Genomic DNA, 11,411 nt, shown 5'->3' on the forward strand with positions numbered 1-11,411 from the left:
TTTTATTACAACAAAATTTTAAATCTTTAAGCTCTAAACTCAAAAAAAAATAAAAAATAAAAACTCTAAACTTAAATAATAATTTTAATGAATTTTTAATTTTTGTTGTAATGATGAATATATTTATTGACTATGTAGGAGAATTATATATTAATTGTGCAGCAATTATTAATTTTAGAATATCAATGCATACTTAGAAAAAAAAAAAACAATGCACCTCTTTTAGTGCAAACAATGCACCTCTTTTAGTGCAATTTTTTTTGTAAAAACTTTTGATAATGTATAATTAGTTAGTGGGTGAAAAAATTAATCTTATTATACACATTACATGAGTCAAAGAAACTAAAAAGAATATTTAAGAAATATATTTTTTAAAAATTAATAATTATTGATAAGATAATAAAAAATATAATTAGTTTTTTATGGAAAAAAATAAAATATTTTTGGTTAAAGAGTAAAAGAGGGAGAGTAGTTTTTTATTTTATGTTTTCTTTTTTAAAAATAAGTTATCTATATAACATTATTAGTAAATCAATTTTTTTTATTATAACTTTTTTTATTTATTATCTAATTAAATTGATGTCATGTTAATCTGTTACTTCAATTAAGTGTTTTTAGTATTGATAAAAATAATAATTTAAATGTAATTAATATATATTTTTATCAATTGAACTTCGATTAAATTTGAATTATTGTTATTACAATAAAAAAAAATTAAGTTTGAATATGTTAAAATGGATTAGTAGTGATTGAATATTAATAATTATTATTTTTTGTAATAATATTTCAAAATGATCAAATATCAATTTTACTGTTAATATAAAAAATATAAACAACCTCTATCCAAATTATCAAATTTATAATTGAAGAGTAATTCACTTATAGTGATATAAATAATTTTATATCCTTTTATATATATATATATATTATATATTAGCAATTACTCTGAAAGATATTGATAAATTACATAAAATAGCAAAACAAAAGGCCGAAAAATAGAGCGAAACAGGGCACTGCATTGATATCCAAAGAAAAATGAATTGAACATTCCACATTCACCCTCGCTATTTATTATTTTTTCAATATTCTCGGTAAAAGTTGGAGTCATATTCGTTCTTTTTAATTTTTTTAATTTATAAATAGAAAAATAATACATTTTAACTTACAAGAGTTATATTAGTAACAATGTTCATACCAATAAAACTAAAACTCAATTGATTTGTTAATTTAATTATTAACACGAATATTAAATAAAAACTCAAATAAGTGAAGTAAATTTAAAGCATGTTGATTTGAATATCACATATTAAAAATAAAAATAAGTTATTTCAATAATTACATTAAAATAAAATTTTTCTTATTTTCGTCACATTAATTTTTTAAATTTAATAATTTTAATTAAAATAATTGTTTAAATTAATACTTTCATTAAAATTACTGTTAATCACTGACGGATTGTTAACTCAGCAATTCATCTAATTTTTTTAAAAATATTCAATAATATTTGTTCTTTTTTTTCTCTCTCTCACGTTGACTAGCACCATTGACTAAAATAAAGAAAAGAAAAAAATTGGATATTATACTCTCTACCATCTTCTTCCTCGTATCATTACCGCCTTTGTTTCTCTTGCTGATCTTCTCATTCCTCGCCATCAAAGTCGTCGCCGGAAAATAGATCAACGATCCCGATTACCCGCCGGGGGAGGGCTCCGTTTACAATCAGCTTTTATATCTAAACTATCTCTACGACTACCAAGCAGAAGCAGCTAAAGAACGATCAACTTACAGGCTACTGGTTTTAGAACAGAGTAAATACTTCATCTTTCAAATGCTCAACCTTAAACTCACAAACTTTTAACAGGTTTTGTAGAGGAAGACAATCCTTATTCCACAGAAGGTCAGAAAGGAACATATTATTTCGAGTTCGCTAAGCCACTGAGAACCATGGATCATTTACAACAGGTTGTATAATCTTCTTCTACCTTTGACCTTTTAGTGTATTTGCTTCTAGTTCTTTTTTGATGTGTAATATCCAGACAATTAGTAAACAAACATATAAACCTGCTGCAAGAAAATTTGGCTTTCCCATGTCAAATCCATAATGTCATACAGAGGTATGTGTTAGATTTTTCGTCATTACAAAGTAACTTCTTTGTTCGGGATTGCAGGATGTTCAGTTCACAATTGATGGATCGAGCAAGATGTAATCGATGGGTCGGGTCTGGATATTATACCATCAACTGTGAGTGGGTTCCATTGGATACTGCTTCAGGTGGTTCTATGTTAATCGAGTCTGCATCAAGTACTGCCTGGGACACGGCCAGCGCCTTCGCTGGTAGCCCGTAAGTTGCCAGTTCTTTGGGTGCTTCCGCGTGGTAGTTGTAAAGATAGTTTAGATATAAAAGCTGATCGAAAACGGAGCCCTTCACCTGCGGGTAATCGGGATCGTTTTACGGCGACGGTTTTGATGGCGAGGAATGAGAAGATCAACAAGAGAAACAATGGCGGCAATGATATGAGGAAGAAGATGTTAGAGAGTACAATATCCATTTTTTCTTTCTTTTGCAAGTGGTGGTAGTCAACGGAAGAGAGAGAGAAAGAAGACATATTATTTAATATTTAAAAAAAATCAACAATACTAACGGTAATTTTGTCGATTCCTATAACTATTGGGATTAAATTGAGAAAAATATTAGAGTGATTAAAACAAGGAAAAATTTATTTTAGAGTGTTTATTGGTGTAATTTATTCAAAAAATAATAATTATCTTAAATTTTAATAACATGTAGGAGGGTGAGAAAAACTAGTTTCGATTCAAAAAAAATATATTGAATATTAAGTTATTCGAACTATTTGAGTCAACTTGAATAAGTATTTCGAGTTTTAAGTTTGAATCGAGTTAAATTTTACAATTCGATTAATTCAAATAACACACTTTTAGTCCCTGTCAAGTTTAAAAATGAGCAAATTAATCTCTTTCTCAACAAAAATTACAAAAAAAAATTAAAATATTTATAAAAATTCTAAAATATATAAAGGAAATTAAAAATTTTTAAAAGTTCTAGAATAATATTTTTTGGGACCTAAATACGTTAATTAATGATTCAAGTTTATGAAACTAAAGTATTTTTTTATTATTTTGCTTTGAAAAAGTTTTCAAATATATATAGTTTCAATTTTATGTGTTCCATCATGAGATTAGTTATACTGTAACAGTATTTTAATTTGACATGTTTAATTTTTTAATTTAACTCGAACATTTTACTCAAATCGATTCGAAAAAATTTCAAATCAAGTTAGAATGATAAAAAAGGACTTGTCAACTCGATTAACTCGAAATTTTTTTACTCGATTCGATTGAACACTCGCCCCTACTGACATGTCTTTTTTTAGCATGTCATATGATCATATCCAAATTGTAATTGCATTAAATACACACGTATTTACAAATTAATTAAAGTATTTTAAATATATTCTACATCAAATTTGAATTAATATTTAACACCTAAATTTTCAGCTTGATGAAAGTAACTGATTAATTTATTACTGATAATTTGAAGACACAATCAGAACATTTTGAAATTCAGGGACTAATTTTAAAATCTAAACAATAAGTTAGGGAGGTTTAGCGAAATTAACCGAAAGAGAGATGGAAAAAAAAAGTGGTCGTCCTTGTCCATCCGCAAACAAAAACTTCAAATACCCAGATTTCTTCGGATGATGAAAATGGAGCCATATTATTCCCCAAATAATCTCCCTTTCCTTGCTTAAAAATCTGCTCACACAAACAAAACATTATTATTCAAAAAAAATGGGTCCTTCCTTGATAAGATCAAAACCATGTTCTTAAATCTCAATTCAAGATCTAAAATTCTAAACCTTACAGAAACCATTAGCATCACCACCAGATGAAGGGTCGGGAAAATCATCCACATTCCAACCTGGTAACTTTTCCATCAAGTACTCCGATATATTATTGCTCGTCGAAATGGAAGCATTATCTTGGAGCCTGTAAGTGGTTGAAGTGGAAGCCAATGATTTGTCCATTGGAGAAGTGAAGTTTTGGTTATTAGGAAGTGAAAAACGGGACCTCTTGGAAGAGTGGGATGAAGAGCTTTTGGTTTCAGAGGATGATGAAGTTGGGTTCAACGAAAGGGAAGGAGAGAGCTTAACGCCGGTGAGAAGAAACCTGTTATGTTTCTGGGTAATTTCATTGGCTCTGTGAATCGAAACGTCGCATTCTCTGCAAAACATTGCTCTATCTTCTTGACAAAATAGGAACGCGCGTCTCTCCTGCAACATTTCATATTAAAAAAAAGTCAAATTCTGGTTTTGCTACCTCTATTATGCTTAAATTTGTGATTTAGTTTATATATTTTGATTTGCTACAATTTAGTCATCTATTTTTATATTTAATTTAAATATGTAACACAGATTAACCATTCCAAATAAAATGGTGGTGTGGAGTTTTTCTTTTAAATACCCTTTGCTTACATCAGCATTTTAATCGAAATTGTTAAAAAAATTTATTATTTAGACTAAAGTCTAGTTTAGCATTATTATCGCGATTGAAAATTGTTGTTCGAAATTTTCATGTAAAATTCTAACTGTTTAGTACTGTTATTAAAAAATATTAAGAAAAATTAAAATATTTATTTTAGATATAATGTTGAATAATAAAAAATAAATTAATATAAATAAATACCTAATATAATTTTTTTGTAATTTATAATTTGAATATAAAATTTTAAAAAATATTTTTTTTCATATCTATAAGAAAAGGGTAAAAAATGTTTAACTTAACAATATTATAAAAGTAAAGGGTAAATTTATATAAAATTAAAATATTAAGACTAAATCTCGAATTTAACCATAATACATAGACTAAATTGTAACTCAACCACTATAAAAACTATCCATATATGTATTTTTGATAATTTAAGGAGGGAAACGGATTTGGTTGATATTAACCTAAATTCTCATGCTTACAACATAATACTTTTACTACTAAACCGATAAAATTTTCCATATATATTAATAATTTAGGGTAGAAAATGAGATTGCAAAAGATTAACTCAAGTTATCGTTCCTACAACATAATCTTCTTGCTACTACAAAACTACCCATATTTTAACAAAGGGGTAATTACCTGACAAATATCACAAAGTGGGAATTCATTGGAAGAAGGGTGAAGGAGAGAGAAACGAGAGTGTTTGGTAGCAAGCTTGTTGGCATGGTGAACTCCAACATCACACCCTTCACAAAGAGCAGCTTCATCCGCACTGCAAAACACTGTGGCTTCTTCTTTGTCGCACACATCACACCAAATCTTCATCCTTTCTTTTCTTTTCTTTTCTGGGTTTGCCTTTTTCTGATTTGGTCGTAGGGTTTTTAATATCTATAAAAATGAGTTGATGAAAGGCTGAAAATGGGGAATAGAGACAAAGGTTTTATGGGCATATGGGGGGGGTGGGCAATGATTTAACTGCCAACTTCATGTTCAACGATCTTCTACTTCTTCTCCTTTATATCTTTTTATTACTATTATTATATATTATATATAAAATATTGCTACCCAATGTGAAATTTTGTAGAAATATCCCCATACTATACTTTTTGGTTGGTTTATTTTTTTATTGTAATTTAATCATTTTTAATCTATTTATTTTTTGAAATATGTTGTTTCAAGTTCAAGTACAACTTGTGTGTGTGTTAATTTCATCAAATATTTTGACTCTGATTTCTTCTAATATTTGTTTACAAGGGTTAAATTTATCAAATATGTTAGTAAAGTAAAAATTTAGGGAAATAAATTATTTTTAAAAAGAGTGTGTGAACGTGCTTTCATGTCGACATGTTAGGAAAAGTATGCTCAATTAAAAATGTTTTATAATAATTACAAAGAAAGCGCGTCTAACTGGGCAAACTTTTCCTAACATGTCAGTAGAAAAACTCACCAAATTGAGGCGTTTTCCTACCAACTGTGTTGGACATGTTTTCTTTGTAATTATTGAAAAGCGTTTCTAGCTAGACATGTTTTCTTGTAAACCATGCAGAAAGCGTGCCTAGCTAGACTCGCTTTTACATTCTCTCTAAAAAACGGTCTATTTTCATAAATTTTTAAAAAAATTGACTTATTTGACCAATTATTTTTTTTTTGGCATGTTAGATTTTTTTCATATTATATTCTTTTGTTTTTTTTAAATATGTAAATAATTTGTCTAACTATAAAAAAGAAATTGAAGATGCATATACCATTTTACCACATGTTTAAATAAAAAAACCATTAAATTATTTATCGAAATTAACAGAAAAAATTGAATTCAAGATTGAAAATATATATTTTGAAAAGTAAAAAACTAAAAATTTGAAAAATATAAAATAATATATAGTGAAAGAGGGTTGTATATATTATTTTTTAAAATTTTATCATACATTTATGTTATATACAAAATTAAGGGATATGGTCTAGAGACTTGCCTATTTCTTTTTCTCACATTCTCTTTACATTGAATAAAAATGCAAGTGGGAAGTTGGGGGGTTGTAGAGTTTTAATTACCTGTGTTTTTTTTTGCTGAAGCTTTCACTCTCACTCTGAAATTATGGTCTGTAAGTTTTGGCCTTTGGGGCCATTGCCCTGCATGGCCTGCATTTATATTAAACTCTCCCCCCCCCCTTCTTTTTTCCCCACCTTTTATTCTTTTAAAAAAAAACTGGGTTAAGTGCACTTCAATGTCTTTAAATAGATGATTGTATTCTGGTAAGATATTTAACAACCCAATTAATGATTAGGTATATTGAAAAATCGAATGAATAAAATATTAATATTTTAAAAACTCAAATAAAGTATCGGACACTACAAGAAATTACGCTTTTAGTGACGTTTAGACCAAAAACGCCGCAAAAGTTATACATTAATGGCGCTAATCGGAAAACGCCACAAAAAGTTACAGCCATAACGGTGTTTATGAGCTATACTGGAGTTTGCCACGTTTTCAGTTTCTGTCTTTTTAATTTTATTATTATTTTGTCTAAATTCTTGAGCTGGTCAATATGTTATTGTGTTGAATATAGATCTGGTTATGGATCAGGTTATACGTTCAAACTCGAAGATTCGTCCGAAACGTGAGAGGATTTGAATAAAAATTTAGATCTGAAAATGGGCCTGGATGAAAAATAAAACTCGTTTTCTAAATGGGTCGAGTCTTGGTAGGATTTTTTGGCTTGAATCAGTTATTTTGTTGTCGTTTCGCTACTATATTGTTATTATTGTTTGAATATTATATAACTTTTGTTTTATTGTTAATTTTACTATTGTTTTAAAGATATTTGTTTGCTAAGTCGCAACTATATTAATGTTATTTAAATATAAAGATTTTTTAATGTATTTTCAATTTGTTAAAAAATATTTATTTTAATATTTTTTATATATTTAATGTATTATATTTTTTAAATTTAATTTTATATAAAAATAATAATCTAAAAAAATTAATATGAATAGACCCGATTAAACTTAAATTTAATATTTTAAATTTAGATCGAACTAAAATAAAATTTTAAACTTATTTTTAAAATCGAATCGAAATTTAAAATTTTGTATTAATCCAATTAATTTCGAAACAACTAACGATTACGTCTATTCAATACACAAACTACTTTTAAATTACTAAATTTAGAAAGTTAAGTAGGAAAGCCAGAAATGGAGTCTCCTCCTCGCCTGTAGGCTCTAGTCCAGTAGGTAGATGAAATCTGACACTAAATTTAATACTTCCTTCCCCCATGCGGAAGTATATATTAGGTTAAATATGCTTTTAAATTTTGTACTACTCTTTATTTTTTAAAATTTAATCTCTCTATTTTTAAATTTAAATTAATTATTAATATAATTATATTTTTTATTAAATTTAAATTCATTATAACTTTTTTTTTCAGTTATATATCTATTATATAAGTATTCATTTTATTTCAAAAAATTAACAATGTCAATAATTAAATTTAAATTTTAAAATCTAAAAAATAAAATAATAAAATATTTTTCAAAATTAAAAAAAAAAGATTAAATTCTAAATTTATGAAGAGTACAAAAAATTAGAAATAATTAAAATGTACCACAAGTTCTTGTACTTTTTAAAATTTATAAATTTAGTCCCTATACATTTATTTTATGAAATTTAGTCTCTCTATTTTTTAAATTTCAAAAAATTCAAGCCCAACTATTAACATAGTTTTTTTTTTGCTAATTACAAAGTTATTTTTTTAATTACATGGCTACCAAGTGATTTTTTTTATTTAAAAAATGTCGTAGCAACAAATTTAATAAAAAAATTAACAGTGTTAATAATTGGACCTAAATTTTGCAATATGAAAAGTAGAAGAACTAGATTCCATGAAATAAATGCATAGGGACTCAATTCTTAATTTTGAAAAAGTACAAGGACTTATAGCATATTTTAACCATTAGAAACTTATAGCATACTATATTTTATAACAAATGATTATGAGTGGATCCGTAAAAAGATTTTTATTTGAATTTATTGGTCTTGTGTTTGATTCTGAAATAATTTTTTAATTGTTTTATTTAAAATATTATACAAAAGTACAAAATAACAAAAATACATTTATAATAATATTAATTACCTTCAAAGTAATGGTATTTTAGTAATTTCATAATCAAGTTAATGTAAAGTTCACTATTGACATCAACTTAGTCATCTATTTTATATATACTAGATTTTATCACACTCACATTTTGGGTGTACGGAAATATTTTATATTAAAAGAATATATTTATAAAAATATATTAACAAACGATTATTAGTAGAGTGGCAATGGTTTTTTTATACGGATGTGTTGTTATTGTGTTTGATTCTTAAATAATATATTTTTTAGTTGTTTTATTTGAAAATTATAAACAAAAGTATGAAAAAGATGAAAATACCCTTGAAATAATATTAATTGCCTTTAAAGCAAGGGCGAAGTTAGAAAAAATTTTGGGGTAGAATTAAATTGTATATTTTTATTATAGTAAAAATGTAAATTTACCATTTTAATAGTCTTTATCTTTATAAATATTAAAGAATTAAATCAAATTTATCATTTTAGGAGGGCAAAATACAATTTTACTATTACTAATTTAAAATTTTATAAATTATATAAGGGTCTAAATAAAAAATTTCTATTTTAAAGGGATCGGGACTCTTGCAAGCCCCTAAATTCACCGCTACTTTTAAAAAGATATGGCCTATTTGTGTTCTTAGGTAGAAATAGAATGCTTTTTGCAGTGGGTCATGGACTCACCCTTTGTATGGAAATAGTTTGTTATAAGAAAGAATTATTTATATTAATGAGGGGATATATAAGAGGATAGCTTTTCAAAGAGAAGTTTTTAAAGTATTGTTTGTCGAGTAGTTGATATGGTCCGCAACAATCGTAGGTATAATCTCGGGATTCAAGTTTTGTCTCCCAACTTTGCAGAAAATCTGGAAAATTCATATAATTTAAGATCTTTTTACTATATTCAAATTTGAGATTTAGCTCATATGATTTTAATATAATTCAATTATCTATTTTTATAATATAATTAATTAGTCTAATTTCATGTTACAATGATGAGTTAAAAAGGTGAGCATTTCAATTGAAAATATTAATGGTGTAAAATATATAAACAAATTAATGAAATTATAAAAATAAATAAATTAAATTATATCAAAATTAAAATAAAATAACTAATTTCTAAATTTGAGCATTGAAACTATAAATTAATCGCTAAAAACTTCAAATAAAAACAGTAAAAGCCCGAACTCTTCTTCAATGTAAGCCCAAATTTGTGCCCCCAAAATACCCCGAAGCAGCCCATTAATTGGCCCGTCGTGTATGAAACAGCCAACTTCCTCTGAAAGAGCAATATTTTTAGAGATAATTTAGTTTTAAAATCTGAATTTCACCTCTATTAATTTATTATATGCAAGATGATATATCAGAAGCTATCTCGATTGCTCACTCCATTGTGGATCTTGGGATTAAATTTTGAGGGATATGGTGAAAATTTTTATAAATTTAAGAGTTTAATGAGAAAAAATTTAGGGGTTTAATTAAAAAATTTTAAATTTTTGAGAAATTAATGAGAATTTTTAAAATTTTCTAAAATTTTAAGAGAGGAATGACAACTTTCAAAAATTTGGAGAGATCTAATTAAATTTTCTCATTTCCCAAATTTGAGGGCCACCATTTATCTTCGCTTCTGCACTCACTCATTGCCTAGGGCAATTTTATTACATGCGCATCGTGTTACTTGAGATTTCACGCCTCTATGTTTTGTCTTTGTTTTTGTATTCTAATTATATTCATGTTGATATTGGATTTAGGACGAATGTTAAAACCGGTGTACGGGATAAACTTGTAGGCTGAATTAGTTTACATGTTGATAATGTTCTGCTTCATTCCTTCTTTTTAATATATTATTCTTCTAAAATATATATACAATTATATTCGGTGTTGTGGTATTATCTTAACTATCGTTGTAATGTTACGAGTATTAATTTATCACTCTATTTAAAAATAGACAATTTTAAATTATATGTTTTATTATTTGTTATTTATTTTGAGATTATGCAATCAGTATTAGGATTTTCTTGTAAGTCCATAAACAGTGGGAGGTATGCTTAAGAGTTGGAGATATTCATTTTCATCCTCTTGCTAGGAGAAAAAGAAGGTGATTAAGGGATTTGGTTTTCAATCAAATTTCATCATTATTGGAGGACTTAACCTGAAAATGGGCAAATTTAAAGGGGTGAGCAAGCCTCCGATGCCCTTAAACTTTTCAGATTATATTTTAGGTCTTATAAATTTTAAAAAATTTTATTTTAATCCTTATAATTAATATTTTATGTTTGGTCCCACTAAAGTTTTTAAATTGACTTTATTTTGTTTTTGGTTTCCAATGTTTTTACATTGGAAATTTTCGTAGATTTTGTACTTTTCTGTAATAAATTTGGTAACATTTTTAGTTCAAATCTCATTAATTTTATTATTTTAATATTTATATTATATTTTCAATCAATTAAAAAATATTTTTAATTATATGTAAAAGGAAAAAAATCTCAAATTTACACATGAATGGTCAAAAGCCTAGAAAAATACACAATAAAAAGCCCAATGGTTAAGCCCAACCAAAAATCAATTTCCGAGAAAAACCCTAGCAGCTACTTGATGATAGAATATGGTTACACATTTTAGGCCATAATTCACTCACATTTGGATTGTTTTTTTAGTAATTTTGTTTAGTTGTAGTTCGAGTTTGTTTTACAACTATTTATTGTAAAATGAGTTTTAAATTATTTCTAATTTTTTTTTTATGTTTTTCTAGTGGTTTTGAATAAATAAGTTTTTGTAATATCTTTTTGTAAGCATTG

At 26.3% G+C, this 11,411-nt stretch overlaps 1 protein-coding gene and 1 long non-coding RNA gene across 3 annotated transcripts; one reads left to right on the forward strand and one right to left on the reverse strand.

The window, feature by feature from the left end:
• Positions 1 to 1,439: 1,439 nt before the first annotated feature.
• Positions 1,440 to 2,661, forward strand: LOC121212176 (uncharacterized). The gene is made up of 2 exons (XR_005907372.1): positions 1,440 to 1,962; positions 2,169 to 2,661. It is a non-coding gene; the product is annotated as an uncharacterized lncRNA (long non-coding RNA).
• An 861-nt stretch (positions 2,662 to 3,522) lies between these two features.
• LOC107913538 (B-box zinc finger protein 20) lies at positions 3,523 to 5,532 on the reverse strand. 2 transcript variants are annotated; one of them, XM_016842159.2, is made up of 3 exons: positions 5,150 to 5,532; positions 3,880 to 4,293; positions 3,523 to 3,775 (listed from the first exon to the last, which is right to left on the reverse strand). In XM_016842159.2, exons 1-3 carry the CDS (start codon positions 5,333 to 5,335, stop codon positions 3,635 to 3,637), a joined length of 741 nt encoding a protein of 246 aa, XP_016697648.1. In that variant the 5' UTR covers positions 5,336 to 5,532; the 3' UTR covers positions 3,523 to 3,634. The 2 variants fall into 2 exon arrangements, with proteins under 2 accessions (XP_016697648.1, XP_016697649.1); XM_016842160.2 differs by having other exon boundaries at positions 3,885 to 4,293; positions 5,150 to 5,521.
• Between the last annotated feature and the right edge of the window lie 5,879 nt (positions 5,533 to 11,411).

This window comes from Gossypium hirsutum, chromosome A13 (assembly GCF_007990345.1).
Source record: "Gossypium hirsutum isolate 1008001.06 chromosome A13, Gossypium_hirsutum_v2.1, whole genome shotgun sequence".
NCBI lineage: Eukaryota > Viridiplantae > Streptophyta > Magnoliopsida > Malvales > Malvaceae > Gossypium > Gossypium hirsutum.

What these genes read in the sequence shown, in the direction of transcription:
- LOC107913538 (XM_016842159.2), bottom strand. Translation starts at nt 5,335, where the DNA reads ATGAAGATTTGGTGTGATGTGTGCGACAAAGAAGAAGCCACAGTGTTT. An exon ending in CACTTTGTGATATTTGTCAG is followed by an intron (nt 4,294 to 5,149) that starts GTAATTACCCCT and finishes GAAATGTTGCAG; the next exon opens with GAGAGACGCGCGTTCCTATT. An exon ending in ATGCTAATGGTTTCTGTAAG is followed by an intron (nt 3,776 to 3,879) that starts GTTTAGAATTTT and finishes TTGTGTGAGCAG; the next exon opens with ATTTTTAAGCAAGGAAAGGG.